Source organism: Nomascus leucogenys, chromosome 2 (assembly GCF_006542625.1).
Source record: "Nomascus leucogenys isolate Asia chromosome 2, Asia_NLE_v1, whole genome shotgun sequence".
Taxonomy (NCBI): Eukaryota; Metazoa; Chordata; class Mammalia; order Primates; family Hylobatidae; genus Nomascus; species Nomascus leucogenys.
This window is the reverse complement of record NC_044382.1, coordinates 41,713,060-41,731,304: the sequence shown is the minus strand read 5'-3', so window position 1 is coordinate 41,731,304 and position 18,245 is coordinate 41,713,060. Positions and strand designations below refer to the sequence as shown.

General features: G+C 39.5%; 1 protein-coding gene across 2 annotated transcripts in view; it reads right to left on the bottom strand.

The window, feature by feature from the left end:
• Positions 1-708: 708 nt before the first annotated feature.
• The window catches only part of SPOCK1 (SPARC (osteonectin), cwcv and kazal like domains proteoglycan 1), a 529,839-nt gene continuing 512,302 nt past the window's right edge, over positions 709-18,245 (bottom strand). For both annotated transcript variants that reach the window (XM_012504877.2, XM_003266422.3), the window contains 5 exons: positions 18,083-18,199; positions 14,061-14,282; positions 10,688-10,750; positions 4,746-4,883; positions 709-4,257 (listed from right to left, as the gene is read on the bottom strand). In XM_012504877.2, the coding sequence (XP_012360331.1) occupies positions 4,067-4,257; positions 4,746-4,883; positions 10,688-10,750; positions 14,061-14,282; positions 18,083-18,199 (731 nt within the window). In that variant the 3' untranslated portion in view covers positions 709-4,066. The remainder of the gene's footprint in view (positions 4,258-4,745; positions 4,884-10,687; positions 10,751-14,060; positions 14,283-18,082; positions 18,200-18,245) is intronic.

The following is an 18,245-nucleotide window of genomic DNA, read 5'->3' as shown; positions in this document are numbered from 1 at the left end:
GAAGACAATTTTTCCATGGACCTAGGGATGAAGGAGTTGGTTTCAGGATGATTCAAGTGCATTACATTTATTGTACACTTCATTTCTATTATTATTACTTTGTAATATATAATGAAATCATTATATAACTCACCATAATGTAGAATCAGTGGAAGCCCTGAGCTTGTTTTCCTGCAACTAGATAGTCCCATCTGGGGGTGATGGAAGACAGTGACACGTCATCAGGCATTAGATTCTGATAGATAAGGAGCATGCAACCTATATATCTTGCATGCACAGTTCACAATAGGATTCTCACTCCTATGAGAATCTAATGCCACTGCTGATCTGACAGGAGGCAGAGCTCAGACGGTAATGCAAGTGATGGAGAGTGGCTGTAAATACAGATGAAGCTTCACTCACTCACCCACTGCTCACCTCCTGCTATGCAGCCAGGTTCCTGAGAGGCCACAGACCGGTATTGGTCTGTGGCCCAGGGTTTGAAGACCCCTGTTCTAGACTGAGCAGGCACAGGGCATGCATGTGCCAGGGATGCTGCAGGTGCCAGGCCAGACCACCGGCAGGCAGACCTCCCCACCACAATCAGAAGTCCTGACAGAGCCTTATTGGCTATCCCCTTTGTCTGCTCACACTATTCTGTAGTGATTGCGTGCAGGACATGGCCTGCTGAATGTACATTCCACCCAGTGAAATACAAACACTCAGATGTTGCAGACAAAGTAAAATTTATTGAGACAGACAGAAATGCACCTACTCAGGACTACAGTTAAGCATTTACTATTAACCAAAGAGTTGTGTTCACATTCCAGATAAGTCTACGTGGAAAAGCATTCAGAATTTACTAGGTTTTTGCTACATCACTATTTCATCTACAGTAGGGACAACAAACTGACACTCAGGATTTGATGGGCTCTCATTACAATGCTATACATTTAACAGGAACAAACATCAGTGACCTTGAGAAAAATTTATAAAAAGACCAAAACCACCCACTGTAGAACGGGCTCTTGGATGTTACTGTACAGCGTGGTCAAGGTAACAAGAAGAAAAAAATGTGAGTGGCATTCTGGGATGAGCAAGGGGGCAGACCTGGACAGACACGTTGTCATTTGCTGCTGTGGGTAAGAAAATGGGCGTAAAGGAGGAGAAACAGATACAAAACCTCCAACTCAGTATTAAGGTATTCTCATGCCTAGAATATTGGTAGAAACAAGAATACATTTATATGGCAAACAACTAACCATGGTGGAACAAAATTCTGGGATTTAAGTTGGATACCAAGGAAATTGTATTAAAAGAGCTGTTTACGGAATAAGAATAAAACTGTTCATTAAGAACTTTTCAAAAGTGAATTAGTGAGGATTCAGCTTAATACCTGTATCAAACAAGGAACTGTATCACAATATTTTTATAATCAGTATTTTATGTGTACTTGGTCACTATACAAGTGACTCCTTGTCACTGGTACAAGTGGACTTTTTGGAGGACTATTTCCAAGAAGAAGAAAGCAAACATTCTACTTCTAAGGATAAGGTAACTCATTACAATCTTCAGTACTCATGGAAAGTATTAAAGATCTTTAAAAAATCGAATGCTGTCATGTCAAAGTGAGGCATGAAAAGTATTATTAATGTGGCTCCATCTATTTGGGGGTTCCAATCTGAGGAGGGCTTTTTATTTAATATTTTAATGAATCAAAATATCTTAGAATGTCTCTGAAAATGGCATCTCATTACCTTACTGGGAACTGTCTATTGAGCACTCTTCTCCATCATTAAGTTAATGCTAAGGATCTTTAAGTGTCATCTTAATTTGATACTTGTCATAAGATAATTAGGCAAATTAAAATCAGTGGTTCACCCTGTTCCTAGAAGTTTTTCTAAGTGAAATCAATTTTTCAATTTTAATTTGTTCTCTTGTACATTTTCCTAAGCTCAAAGGAGATAGTAACAATGGTTTTCTTTGATGATCTAAAGTGAGATTTTACAATGTCGTGATTTTTAATATACTTTATAGTAATTTTATTGCAATTAAGCACCTGTTTTCTAAATTATCTCAGTTTCGTTCAAGAGAGAAAAAAAATATTGAAACAAAGGTGATGGAGTTGAGATCCCAAAACAGAGTTTGCCTATGGTCTGTCTTCCTATGGGGAAAGTAAGTACAAAACCTCAGGGTTATTTACGAAGCCAAAGGACTTTGCTATATCAAGTAGTTCATTTCCTATCTAAGACCAACTATAGGTATGATACCACTTTATTCAGCCAGTGCTGATTGGATTGGAACATGCTAATTTAAGGTAAGTTGGTACATCTAAATGATCAATTTGGGATGGGGGATTGGTCAGCTGCCACTATGATCATGTTTTGGCTGAACGTATTTCTTGCTTGAGTTTATGTGGCTTTTGTGTGGACAGGCTGAAGTTCATGGGGAAGGCAAGAGATAGATATGTGGGCCAGAGAGGCTTGCTTGGGTGGCCGATTCTGATTAGGACACCTGGTAAATGAAAACCAGCGAGGGACAGGAGCTTATAGACTGGTACTGAAGGAAATGGGGGAACTTCAGAGATTACTGTTTGGTACTTGTATCTGGGCCAGCTTGATAGGGAGAGAAATCCTAAGGAATGTAGAGATGATGACCCTACCAAATTTGGAACTAGACTCCAATGAGTTAGCTAAAACAAACACTATGGTGAAGAACTTTCTTCATTAGTATCTTGTCACTTGGGGGAGTGAGAGGGGGACAAAATTTGCTCTTAAAAACTCAGGGTTCGCTTCCATGTGTTATTATGACGTTCTTTGTAGGCCTCCATTTGGGATTGAGTGGTTAAAAAAAAAAACATCTGTACAGCTTTTGTGCCCTTATCATGATTTGTCAGTAGAAAGGGAGTAAAAGCAAAACATTGAGTTCGGAATTAGAAATTTTCTTCTCTTAAGGAACACCATGGTACTCTCTTCTCAGAGAACAGGAGATATGTGTGCATGCCTTAGAAAAAGCCCTTGAGTAGGTAAGGAAGGAAGGAACCTGTGGCAGACAGACAGGATTGCTGCAGCCAAGGGGGCTTCAAGCAGAAATGAAAGAGATGGCTTGTGAAGCTGCCCGTGGCGTGTGGGAGTCGCATGGCTTCTGAGAGAAAAGTGATTTAGGCAGACGGAGGTTTTTTTCTCAATCAGAGGCTTTCAGTAACTCTGCTGATGCACAGAGAAGAGACCTCCTCAGACTGCAGGCTACAAGAGCCAACTGTTAGTGCAAAAAAGGACTTTAATACAAATTTCTTATTCCAGAAATTTTGTTCCAGGTCTGGACAAGCTGATAAATTTATCATTGTTTTTCAAGTGAGTTTTTAAGATACCCAAACACTTTTTCTGAGAGGTATGGGTGTATGTGCAAGGCACACACACACAGTCTTTCTGTACATGCATGCATATTTATGCATGTACAGGGAAGTATCCAGACACCAATTTTTAATAAAATGAATTCCCCAAAGGAAGTCTTGACTGAATTAAGGCTGTTGTTTATAGGAAGCCAGATATAATGATGTGAAAAAAACTAATTTTTAATAATAAACACCGGCAGTAATGGGGGCAGGGGGAAAAGGTACAGTGTGGTGTATTTTTTGTTTTTTTCTTTTTCACGACATCTACAGGACACAAGAAAAGCACTTAGACACTGTAAGGCTGGGAACCATGCTGTAATAACCACCAGTGTGGGTAATCAAAAAGGGTCTTTGACATTTAAGAGGGTGGGGGCTCCCTGCACTGTCAGAATTCCACATAAATCACATGCTTGTTGGAAAAATCTCACAGAAAGGAAGGAGGCTCTAATTAAGCCAACCACTTCCCTATCCAAAAAATAACAACAAAAAAAAACACAACACCCTTTCTCCCATACAAACATATGCAAAATCAGAATCCTCTGGGAACAAGCAGTTGTCTTCCAAACCTTAGGTCGGGTATAGAGAGCAACAATGGAGAAGAGACCTTGGTGCCTTGGAGTCTTAGATACAAATGCAGGAATAGGAAGTAACTTGCAATTTTGTGCAAAACTTGTGTCCTCTTTCTTGTGGGCACTACCATATGTACCCGACCTCATCCTCTTTGTCGTCGTCCTCGTCCTCATCATCCTCTGTCACGGCTCGGGTGTGCACCCTCAGCTTCCCCTCTTTGTCCTTTGGTCCCAGCTCCCGTTCATCTTCTAGGTCATCCAGCAGGACCACGGAGCCACCACTGCCAAAATCCCCTGAGGTTTCCTGCTCCTCTTCTGAAAAATTTAAAAAAATCATTGAGGTTAGTTTCCACTTATACCTCATGACCCACGTCAGGGGTTCCTTTGCCTGAATTGTAGGGTAAAACCAAGCAGTTTACTTTCTGAAAACAGAAACATCCCTGCCCCACTGAGGTGAGTCTTCAGGGCATAGATTACAAACTTTGTTCTCATAAGAGCCCTAGAATTCTTGCGATGCTCCTAACTTCCCAGGAGGTTTACAACCCTAAATGAGAAGTGAAGGCAGCCTAAGTCGCTCTTTGCCTGCAGCAGTTCTGTCTCTCTTCTCTGGTCATAGTGAGTTCCTGCCACTTGCCAAGCTAGCTACACGGGAGCTCATGTGATTTCAGGGTTACTATGCCTCTATTATAAACTTAACGTAGACTGGGGTTACCTCTCAACATTCTTCTGCAGAGATCCTTATGCAGTGAGGACCCACAGGCCACCCAGGTCATTGTGTGGCTGATGCAGGAGGCCTTACTCACCACAGCTCACAGCACCCTGTTTCCTGGAGCCAGCCAACTCATTCCCATATTTGTCCACACACCAGCACTGCCCCGTGCTGCCATGGCACTGTGTGGCTTTGTAATAGCCCTCCTCATTACACCGAGGTATGAAGGCCCCTGAGGGAACAAAAGGTGCAATTTTAATCAGAGACATGCAGAGATACTCAGGGTTAATCAGAGATATGCAGAGATACTGAGGGTTAATGCCCCTCAACACAGGAAAGAGGGCTCACATGTCAGAATATCTGCTGCAGAGCCAGCAGCAGAGGATGGGGATGGTTGGCTATTAGTCAAAATTACAGGGCCCTTAATCTTTAGAGGCCCAAATGCAGTGAGCTCTAAGGATGTCAGTGTTTAAACGGGAATGATAATATCTATCATGTATTGAACACTTCTATCCTGGGCACTGACCTAAATCATGCTTACATATGTATGTGTGTATATATATATATACATACGTTTGCGGAATCTCTTATTCCCACGACTCTAAGAGATACGTACCATCATTACCTTTTAATATGAAACTGATGTCTAGGAAAATTAAGTAATCTTCCCAAGGCATCTGCTAGGAAACATCAAGTCCAGCATTACCAATACTTTGCCCAACCACATAAAGTGACTCTGTGAAATTGTTATAAAACTTTCTATATGCATTAACTACTGCACTTGGTGCTGACTAATAACAAATGTTCTATGAACAACACCAGTCTGTGGATCATACAGTTCTGAGCTATTCCTTGTCACTGTTTTCTAGCCTCTAAGAAAGAGGTAATTAATAATAGCTAAGTGCTTTACTTGCATTATTTCATCAAGCCATGCCAATATCACCATAAGGTGTTGCTATTACTATCTCTCTGTTTACAGGCAAAAAAAAAACAAGGATAAACTGGAGTTAAACAATTTGCCCAATGTTAAACAAAATTCCTTCTTTGATTAGTTCTAATTTTTCACTTTAAATCTTGAATGGGTACTACTGTTATTACATTTTTAATGTGAGAAAATCATATGGTTTTTATGCTTTATATACTTTTAACAAGATCAATTACTTGTGGCACAAATTTACAAGTATGTTACTAAGTGATTGATATGGTTTGGCTGTGTCCCCACCCAAATCTCATCTTGAATTGTAGCTCTCCTAATTCCCACGTGTTGTGGGAGGGACCCTGTGGGAGGTAATTGAATCATAGGGGCAGATTTTTCCCATGCTGTTCTCATGATAGTGAATAAGTCTCACAAGATCTGATGGTTTTGTAAAGGGCAGTTCCCCTGCACATGCTCTCTTGCCTTCCGCCATGATTGTGAGGCCTCCCCAGCCATGTGGAACTGTGAGTCCATGAAACCTCTTTTTCTTTACCCAGTCTCAGGTATTTCTTCATAGCAGTGTGAAAATGGACTAATACAGTGATTGAGGCATATAATTTTGTTTTGGTGTTTTCTGCATTGTTTCTATTGAAGTTCCTAATTCATAAAATGATTCAGATATGCTCCAGAGATTTTTTATAAAATGAGAATCTCTCTTTTGAAGAATTTGCCCATAAAAATATCTTGAGCCTGGTGCCCATTTTGAGGGATGAAAGTAGCATTTTGATTAATTTCTTGGTTTTGATTTACTTGGGTCTTCTGTTACCAAAATTTGGCAACTGATTGATAGTATCCATTTCAACAAGGTTTTCATAATGGTTATAAATTGACTTATAGCAGTGGTTCTCAAAGCCTGGTTTTGATTTACTTGGGTCTTCTGTTACCAAAATTTGGCAACTGATAGTATCCATTTCAACAAGGTTTTCATAATGGTTATAAATTGACTTATAGCAGTGGTTCTCAAAGTGAGGTTCCAGGACAAGCAGCAGTGGCACCACCTGGAAAACCCTTAGAAATGCAAGTTCTTGGGCCCCACCTGAGACTTGACTTAGAGAGTGGGGCTCAGCAGTCTGTTTATTTAATCCTCCAGCTAATTCTGGTACACACTAAAGTTTGAGAACCACAAGTTTACAGTATTATTCTATAACTGAGCTTATATCCCACTTTTAAATTCATGACACTATTTGAGCCTTTTCACTTCATATTGTCAAAAGTTTGTCTATTTCATTAGTTTGTTCAGAAAACTATCTCTGATATGGTATTTTAGTATTTTTACTTCACTGTTGTCTGCTTTCATCTTATTCACTTTGTGGTGTTCTTATAGTTTAAGTTAAATCTAGTTTATTTTGATCTTTTTTTATAAATATGAAGTTTCACTTTAGTTGCTTCCCATGTATTTGGTACACAATGCTTTCATTTTCATTCATTTCTAGATATTTTGTAGATTTTACTTTCTTCATCTTTGATCAATTTTTATTCATGAAACCAAATGTATGGGGGTTTAGTAATCTCATATTTTACTTCTATTGTTATTGTGTTGTGGCCGGTAAGTTTGATCTGTGATCATTTATTTGAAATTTGTTGAGTTTTCTTTTGTGGTATGGTCTGTGGCAGATGTTTGAAAGACTACATTCAATGCCTAGATTCAGGAATACGTATGTAAGCATGAATGCTAACAAATCTTTGTCTACTTGAACTGTAAGTTTCAAGAAGTGGTATGTCAAAGTTTCTGAAGACCACTGTGGCTATAATTTGCCCTTACAGTTCTATTCCATTTTAAGTTATGAGTATAGTCATGTGCCACATAATGATGTTTTAGTCAACATAGACTGTATATGTGACGATGGTTCCTTAACATTATAACACCACATTTTCACTATGCCTTTTCTATGTTTAGATATAAAAATAATTTCCATCGTGTTACAATTGCCGATAGTATTCAGTACGATAAAATGGTGTACAGGTTTGTACCTAGGAGCAATAGGCTATACCATCTATGTGTGAGTATACTCTATGATGTTTACACAATGACAAAGTCACCTAATGACACATTCCTCAGAACCTATCCCTGTCATTAAGCAAGGCATGTCTATACAGCAACTGATGGCATAATATGGTAAAAGGGATATTTCAGCAAGATGATTGCATTGTAAAAAACAGATTTGCTTCGTCAGATATTAATGTTGTTTAAAAAAGAGTATTTACCCTCATTTAATTTCAACTTTCTGTGGAATTATTTTTGTATAACTCTCCTTTAAAATACTAATCAATAATGATAAATGTGTTTGGCCTGTTCACATTTATTGTGATTACAGATATTGTGATTACAGAAATGCTTACTCTTATTTCTGCCACCATATCTGTTTCCTACTTACTAAGTTTTCTTTATACCTTGTCTTTTTTCCTAGGTTTAAAACATATATTCTAATATTCTTGTGGTTACTCATATTTTCCTCAGGGGAACATAGTTTTTCCTAGTAAAATCTACAGTTAATCTATACATATATATTTTTTTCATGAACAAACTAGAAGTTTAACACATTCTTATCACCTTTTTCTCACTTCCCCCAATTGTCTGGAATTTTAATTCCAGGTTGCCATATAACTATTGTTATGGTCTTATTTATTTAGAGTTAGCAGAATTGTCATTTCTTTTTCATTATTACATCTGAATAGTTCTTTCTGGGATCATTTGTTTGGTAGAATAAATCCCTTAGTGATATTTAAGTGAGTCTGGGGTTAGCTGACTGAATCTTAGATGGTTTCAGAGTATCTCTGTCATCACACTTGAATGATCACTGGGATAAATTTAAAATTGTAGGTTCATAGTTAGTTACTTCCCCTCGGCACTTTGAAGATACTGATTCTCATTGCACTGTGGGTAATCCTTATTTATAGTAGTTTTTAGTTTTGGTTTTCCTTACAGGGTATGTGTGTTTCATGATAGTGTGCATCTTCTATGGAAGAATTCTTCCTCTTTGTGTAACCTGGGTGGTAATACCATCTACATCAGCCTCCTGAAAACAGAGGTTGCTACCTACCACTGTAGCTTTCTACGCCCTAATTTTATTTCTGATTTTGTGAGCGTGCTTACATTTTCAAATTTGCTTTTTATTTAGTGGAACAATCCCAGAATAAAAGTGTGGCATGGGAGGGACATATTTCTTCTATTTTGAACCAAGACTTCAACCGAGACCCAGCTGACTCTAGGGTCTAGTCTAGAACATGCTACTCACCAGGCTATACCAAGATGATCATATTCTCAGAGATTAAATGAGACCATGGAACACCATATCTATCACTTAGGAAAGGCTGCTGATGCCACAGTTAGAGGCTTAGTGGTATCCACCCTCTCATTAAGGAGTGTATGCCATTGCATGCTATCAGTTTTCAAAGAGCAGTAGATAGAAAAGAAAATGTAGATGCTGTCAGTAGCCCAAAAAGGGATTTGTGAACAGATTCTCAATCAAGGACTGCAAAGAAAGTGAACATGTAGAGAGCTGGCTCCTCCTTGGACCAAAAAAAAAAAAAAAAAAAAAAAAGGGCTGAGCCCCTGGGCTGGTAAGAAGCAGGTGCTGCTCTAAATCTACAATGCAATAATTATAGCTGATAATAATTTGTTGGTTGTTGTATTTATTTCACTCTGTATACCCCTGACTACATAAAGAATTTATAAGCAAATGGCATTTTTTCTGAGTCAGCTGGAGTAATCTCCATATGTGGGAAATGTGATAAAGCAAGCTTTAAAACAAAATGGGGTTTATTTAAGAGAAAGGTAGGCATTTCATTCATGTGCACTGGGGTAAATGAGACATCTTATCAGGTGACCCTTACCAATGAGGCAATGTATGTTTTAATAAACAAACAGCAATGTACTAATTCTACAACTACCTGCAAATCATAGGTATGTCACTCAAAATAATATCCCACATGGAGAAATGAGATCAATAAACACAAAAGTCTTTGCACTAGAAAAACCCATGGAGGAGGGATCCAGCCACTTTGCCTTCAGACCAGAAATATATCTTTATGTCCTTTTACTCAGCAGAAGAATGTAGGCCCAAAGAGTTCAAAATCATGACAACTTTGGGGAAGTCTACATGCATTTTGAAATAACTCAAAAAATCCTAAGAGAAGAAAATCACTGGGATTCATAGACTGCCTACATTTGACAATCTGCAAGAAAACTTGCCCATTTCCTTCTCTATTCATTTCCTTCAAATGAATAGAGAAACTTCTGAAATGGCAGGCTGCTTGGGGAATGCACCTGCCTCTGAATGCTTCACAGGAATAATTCTGTATTACTGTGTTGCAGCTGACACCTCTTTTTTTAAAAGCAAGGAAAGCAAAGCAGGCTCCTCCTTTCTTCAGCAAACCGATGAGAATGGCCAGTGTTTCTATGACAAATGCCAGGACTTCCTCCACGTGCTGAAGAAAGGCAGGCTTGGAGCTAAAGGGGACACTTTGAGAGGCCTGCAAGTTGTGCATGTTAGGGGAACACACGTTCACTCAACCCACTTGCTTCCGTGGTGTCCAAACAGCCTGCATACTTTCCTGGAGGGATTAGGTGAAGGTAGAGATAGGCTTAAGCATATACATGTCGTTCAACCCTGTCTGATAAATTCTGAAGAGAGTACAGCTCATCTGCCTCCTTCAACAGACAATCCTATCTGGGGAATGGAGGAAATGCTATAATTTTTTAGACCTTATAGTTTTAGCACTGGAAAGAGCACTTGAGAGCACCATTCAATGATCTTACTTAGAAAGAAAAAGCCAGGATTTGTTTTAGCCTAAGATCAGGGAGGAGTTAGCAGTGGGGAAGGTGCTGGACTCCAGCCCTGGCTGACCTCTCTTCCTGCCGAAGGAGCACACAGCAGTTCTCAACCAGCCAGTCCTCTGTTTATGTCCAGCTGCCTGGAAGAGCTCTGCCTGGGGTAAAACAAGGCATTTCTTTCATGAAACACTAGCCCTAATTGAATAACCATTGCCATGCTAATCATTACAAGGGACATGGCTGGTTTAATTAGTTGTTTAAACGAGTGGCAAGAAATCGTACTTACCCAACAGGCTTTTCCCTTTGCTCAGCTTCTGAATTCTGTTCATTTCATTCTGGCAAGGGAGACCTAAAAAATAATTTCTGAAAGTCAGCTTCCAGATGGTATGGAGTATAATCTCTAATGATTGACTTCACTCTTGATGTGAAATGTAGACAATGACACACCTGGGAGTGGAATTGTTCCATATGCTGTCACTATGCAACAAAACAAATTTGGGCCATTAGTGTTACTAATTAAAAAACAAACCTCATGCCACAATGCACTTAAAATGGTATTTGGGGGCCACTTGCATTGTATAGAAATTTTTCTTTCTAGTACCAACTCAAGCAAATACCAAGTATCTAATAGGTGGCGTAATGGACTTTTTCCTTTCTATCATCAGGAAGCAAGTAATCAGCCAAGGCTTATTAGTGGGGAAGTGTTCTGAATCCACAGACGAACTAACCAGAGGTGACAAATACTTATGTAGCCTACGTTTTGCTGTAGGAAAGGATGGATAGGAATGATTACTTCAGACCTCACTACCCCCAGGAAAGTAAAACAGGCTTTGAGGGACAACTGTGAAGATACAGAAGAGATCGGAGAGGCAGTGATGAGACTTTGTATCTAGGCTCTGCCACCTCCTAGCTGAATACTTTGGGCAAGTCTCTTCACCTGTCTCAGCCTCCGGGTCCTCAGCGGCAAAATGCATGTCATAGAAAAGAAGTTAGTTTCATTCTAAGCAAAATGAAAAGTGACCTCATTCATTCTTCAGAGTTTTACCATGATTTGCCTTTGCAGACCTTGTGGCTCTGGGAGTTCTGCTATTTGTTCATGGTTCTCCTGTCCTTGGCAGAGGAGTTCTGGTTCTCTGAGCTCTTATCTTTGGCTGATATTGCCTCTTTCTGCAGGCCGCACACTTGCATATAAAGTATCTAAGCAACCATTTACAACTCTTACCCTGTAGACTCACAATGCTACCTGGCCTTGCTGCTTGTTCCATGAGAGAAACTGCTTGTAAAATACATTTTGTTGACTTCTCGTTTTAAGATGCTTTCAGAGTAAAGGAGAAACAAATTTCATCTGGATTATAAAAGGTAGCATTTCCTGGATGCTGTGCCACAGGAAGGGGTTCTGGCTTTCAGCAACTGCAAGAGTAAGGGCAGTCTATCCAGAGATGTCCCATGTGTCCAGGTGACCAGCTCTGGCACTGTTACCTCCAGGCAAGCATTAACACATAGGCGCTGTGTTGTAAGGAAACCATGCTAAAAATCACATGTTACAATATGAACTCAAACCTAAAACTATCACTAGGCTTAATGCTGAGAATCACTACAAGTATTTACACTACTAAAATTTTTAAATGCCTATTAACATTGATTTTAGGTACTAACAGATGTAATTAGAAAAGAGAAATGAGGTATAAAAATTGAAAATGAAGAGAAAAATTATCACTATTTGCAGATGATATGATTGCATACCTGAAAAATCTAAGCAAACTGACCAGAATAACTTATAAACAAAGCAAGATTTTAGTAAGGTGGTTGGGAACGAAATTAATGTTGAAACAACCACCAGGGAGGGAATATAGTGCAAAAAAACACCTATTTCAGTTACAGTGGTAACAATAATAAATACAAGGGAAGTATAATAATTGTTAGAACAAAATTTAAAAATTAACACCATGGGTTGATCCTGTTCTAAAACAAAATGATTCCATATTATATACCTATTGATTTTTATTTGATTAATTTTTCCTGATACTTAAAAATTACCAATAGGAATTTTTTTTAATTGGATAAACTGATGCTAAAGTTCACACAGGGAAATAAACATACTAATACATCCAGGAAAATTCTAGAAAAACAGTAATGGCAGCAAAGGACGGTTCTACCAGGTAGTAAAACATATTGTAAAACAACTGTGATTCAAAAGTCTAAAGCTGATTTATTAATAGTAAGAACAGAGTATTCAGCAATAGATCTAAATATATATATGTATGTATAGCAACTGGATGACCATCTCCAGGGAGGCTGGGAGCCTACTTGACTGTGTAATACACAATCTAGACTGATACAGAATTTAAGTGAACAGCAAAAAAGATAAAGTGAGAAATACCTTTCTAAGCTTTATGGCTTCTTAGAAGCCATAAAATATAGAGAAGCTTGGCTATATTAAAATTTCTCCCTAACAAAAATGCATGAACTGTAATTTGGGAAAAAATATTTACAATACCTATAACCAGAAAAGTTCCAATTTCCTTAAAAAAACAAACACATAAGAACCTAAAAGTTCCAATTTCCTTAAAAAAACAAACACACAAGAACCTGATAGAAAAAATATACAAAGAACATATAGACATTTCAAGAATGTTTCATATGTACAGATGTTCAACCTAACTCATAAATCAAGAAGCTTGGTAACGCCATAGAGAATAGGTATTCTCATATATTTTTGGTGAAAGTAAAAATTGTTACAACCTCTTTGGAGGTGAGGTCAAATGGGAAATATTGCTCAAATTTTAAAAGGCACATGCCTTTTGACTAGTAATTTTAAGAACATATCTTGAAATCCCATACACACATATTTACCTTTCACTGAATACCCATGTTTTTTGTTGTGCGTGTATTGTCTATGCATACATAACTTAAATACTTTCATATTAGCAGCCATCTTCCTTTCCTGGCGGTGGGATATACCAGCTATGCCTGTAGTTGTATGTTCTCCCAATGTGGGCCAGTCTCTGCTGGTCCCATTGACTGTGACTGCCATACTCAGGTACACCCCCCAGACAGAGGGAGGTAAAGTCAGAGCACCTGCCACTGGCTTCCTGTCCTTACTCTGAATCCCCCAGCAGGCCAACCTGTCTGACTTTGGGTTATATGAAATATCCCAGTATCTTTTCTTCTATTCCCCAAATCTTGCCTCTTTTTTTCATTAGCTTGAGTTTATTTATAACCAAAATATTCTTGTCTAGGACACTTAGTATGAATCTGAACTTATCCTAGATAAACTGACAAGTGACTTTCTCAGTGAGAATGATTTTCATGTCTCTTACATTTTTAAGGTATTTTTTACATTGAGAGCTCACAATGACCTTTGGATTATGTAATGAAGGTTTCTATACCCATTTTATAGATGAAAAAACAGACAGTTGAGAGACTTCCCCAAAGGGAGGAACAGACAGAAGTAACTGACTCCTTGATTTATACTCTTGGGTTTTAATGTAGTATACCACATTAAAAGCAGAAATGAGACTTCGGGCCTGGCATTAAATGGAATGAATTATTTATTCTCTGGCTGTGGCTCTCTACCCACTTCATAGTCATATGCAGTCTTCCTCTGCTCCAGCAAGGCTGCCCTGGGCTAGGGACCCCACCCCTCCAACCCACCTTACCTCCAGGCTTCTGGAAGCAGTAGCACCACTCATTGTTAGAAAGCTTGCCATCCTTGAAGGAGTCACAAGAGTTGAAAAGAGGCTTGATACAGGGCTCATACTTATCCAGGTAGATGGCATTGATCTCTGAATGGTCAAGCAGGAGGTCATAGTTCATGTCCAACTTGTTGAACATCCAGCCCAGGGAGTCCTTGCAGATGGGCAGGATGCTAGTGTCAAACCCTGCCAAGCAAAAGGCACATCTCAGCTGCCACCAAGCCTGGTGCTTCCCTCCCTGCTCACTCCCCAGCTTTCTGCCCCAAGAAGATGCCAAGGCCCACCTGACTCCCCTCCTGAGGCTGTTTCCTTCCCAGCATACAGATTTAGTGGTTCTCTAGAATATTTTGTGTTTTTTTCGTTTTGTTTTTAAGTGAAATGGTTTAAAAGTCATCATTTGAGGAAAATATGTTCTAAAGGGGAAAAATCCCCAACGTTAACGTATCTGTGATATGTGTTTTCATTTGCTTAAAATGGGGTATGCCTGAAGGAAATAATAGAAACATGGTGAGTGAGAGGTGTAGCTGATGGTACCAAAAACTATGCTTTCATATTTCAAAAAATACTGAAAAACCAAAATAAAATATTTTTAAAAGGATAGCAGTGAAACGAAACAATATAGCATAATCCAGAAGCACCAATTGCATCCCAGAGGACCTTTAAATCCAAGCAGTCTGAACGTTAATGGCAAAACAAGCCAGGTGCCTGCCTCTGTTCCCCACTCTTCTCTTCTGCAATCCCCTAAGGAGATCCATGAGATGGAATCCAAATCAACTCAAACAATAATAATTTCTTTCTTATTTCCCTGGGGGAGAAGACATTTTCTTAAAGAGTTATTTGTTTCCACAATGGAAAGTGTATGCACTAAAATAATAACACTTAGCTCAGCACTCGGGATATTGAGTCTACTGTAGACATGTCCCAGATTTAAAACTCATCTTTTTTCAGAATCAAAGGTCCCGTGCAATCTCAGATTATTCCATAAACTGGATTTCTAGGGCTAGTTGTATTTTTCTGGAATACCCCAATGATAAAAGTGAACGTCTGTTGCTATATAGAAAGCATGCTTCTAAGCGCTTTGTACTTAATTTTCTCACTGAATCCTTGTAACAGTCCTATGAAATGGTGCTATATCATTTCCACTGTACAGATGAAAAAATAAGGCTCAAGGTCATACAGTTGTAGAATGGAGATTCAGACCCCGGCAAGCTTAATCCAGAATCTACATATTCTCAATGACTCCTCTGCTAGCCTTCTGCCTGACTTGATCTTCCTGTCCTGAGGCCATCCAGTTGGCCTACAGTGTGATGTTTAGGGATGGGCAGTGCAAGGGGGGCCTGATGGGGTCAGTTGCCCACAGCCTGGTCATTAAGTTTCTATGTGTATCACTAGGAACCCTTTCTTAGTGAAATGTAGAATACAGCAAAATGTACCCACTGTTTTTTTTGTTTGTTTGTTTTTTGTTTTTCCTCACCCTGTTGCCCAGGCTGGATTGCAGTGGCGCCATCTCGGCTCACTGCAAGCTCTGCCTCTCGGGTTCACGCCATTCTCCTGCCTAGCCTCCCGAGTGGCTGGGACTACAGGTGCCCACCACCATGCCCGGCTAATTTTTTGTATTTTTAGTAGAGACGGGGTTTCACCATGTTAGCCAGGATGGTCTCGATCTCCTGACCTCGTGATCCACCTGTCTTGGCCTCCCAAAGTGCTGGGATTACAGGAGTGAGCCACCGCGCCCGGCCGTGTACCCACTCTTTTTAAAGCAGCATCTTTGCAGAAAAGTCTTCACTGTCCAGAAGCCAGTAAAATAAGTACAGCATCTCCTCCTCTGAGCTCTCTTATAACCCTATGCTTCCCCTAATTAATTGTCCATGCTTGTTAATCAGACTATAGGCTCCCTGAGGGAAAAGACTGTCTTGTCCCCTTCAGCAGCCTCAGGCATGACAGGCATATAGTGCTCAATTAAAAAAAAAAAAAGGTTGGGGAGGAGCTTTCTAGCTATTGTAAACTCTATTGCTTTAAAACATAAAATCTTTCCATTTTTAAATTTATTCAATATCTTAGAACACATTTTAAAATACCTACCCCCCCCTCTTTTTTTTTTCCAGAAGAGAGGCTATGGGACATAACGTGGCCCCTTCTTTGACTCAATGTCATGATTGTCAATAGTCTTTGATGATGCTGTCCTCAGGGGCTGCTGAATGAGAGGAGATAATTTACTTTGGCACTACACAGCTTTACGCTTTTGTATACAATATTTTACATATATCAATTTTATAGGATATCGATATTTTAATACATAAGGCAAGAGGAGTTTACTGCTGACTGGTCAGCAAAAAGAAGTGCCAATCTGGTTGGTTGGGCAGTAGTCAGAAAGTCAAGAGCAGCCCACCCCACCACTCCTAGAAAAGGGGTGCCTGCATCTTGACATCTGTGGTTGCCTGTCATGCGGGGGAAAGGAGAGCAGCCCTTCTAGTTGGCCCCAAGAGTGCAGGGACCAAGCAGGGTTCCAGGGCTTCCCCTTCAGAACTCCTAGACTCAAATGCCGCTCACTCCTCTGGCCTTCTGGGCTAACCAACACCATGCTTTAACATTCCCTTCACTCCAGTTGATTCAGGATATCTAAACTAAAAGCCTCTTAGGGGACTCAACTTGCTTGTGGGCAAAGGCAGGTCTTCTAGAGAAATCTCCAGAGACTACAGGCTGCAAGCAGCTGCTCTCCTTACATCAATCTGCTCTTTGTTGAAAGGTTGTTCAGAAAACCCAAGGGTCAGGCTGCTCCTAGAGGATCTAGGGGAAAAAAATCTTATTTTGCTTTTCCAACAGACCCAACCACCAAGAACCACTTTGGGGACACTTAAATGCTATTTTTTCTTTAAGTAAAAGATCCCAACTACTAAAATAATTGTCCCCTGGATTGATGTTCTCCACTGATATCTATAGAAGACTATGAGCAGCCAAAAATAACTAAAAATTAGGCTGAAAACCAGATGTTAGTCAACATCTGGATCTCAACAGTTGCTACTCTAACTTCTTACCCACTGCATTCAATCCAGGAGCATTACTTTCAGAAATTCCAAACAAGCAGGGGATCAGGTGAAATGCTGTTTTAAATGATATGTTTTTATATTTTGACCAAATAATATCAGAATGGCTACATAGAAAAGGCTGTGGCCAAACTACATATATCAAATAATTGTGTTTAGTAATCTATTCTGTGCTCATTGGCCACAGTGTGGAGAAGCCTATCCCTAATTGCCTTTGAATTAAAGGCATCAAAGAGATTCCATCGATGTGCAAATGTGAGGACCCACTCTGAGTGTTCTCTGCAGCTTATGACAAAGGAGTATGGTCTCTGCCAACTCAGCACCTGATGCTGGCAGGAGGCTCCTTGAGCTATCTGCATGTTATGGATGGGGAGAGGGGACACCTGTCTGGGAGTTTCTGTGGAAGACAATATGCAGTCTATTGTACAAAAAGAAAAGACATAGCACCAAAGATGTTTGCTACAGTGTCACTTCTATTAGCCTAACATTGGCAACAACCTGAATGCCCCAAAATAAAGATCAAATTAAGTAAATTGTTATCTCCATAAGCTGGGATTCTGTGTAGCTATCAGAAAGCAGAATACTATTCACAACATGAAAAGATAGTCACATTTCTACATGGTAAAAGATCATAAAACAGTCTGGAAAGTATGATCCAAACTTTGTAATTATACACACACACTGTTTCATACATGACACTGAAAAAAATCTCAAAGTATGTACCACAGCATGCTTACGGTCATTAAAATGGTGAGATCATATATTTTTTTCAAAATGCCTATACTAAACATTTTTTAATCCAACTTTTTTTTGAGATTGGGACATATTTAAAGTCAAAGTATATATTTAATGTAGTGGGTGTTTTTCACCCGCAAATGATATTGCTAACCCTAAATCAATTCCTAATAAATTGAGGAAATGTGATATTTAAAGTGGTCTTACTGCCTTGGGCTGTGTTGGAGCTGGTGGGCTTGATGACTCTGTTCGCGTCCTCATGGAGAGCTCCAAACCAATCCTTCAGCCGGGAGGCGAGGTTCCGCAACTCCTTGTCTGTGCAGGCTAGAGAAAAGCAAACAGAACAGACAATGGGTCTGGAGGCTTTCTG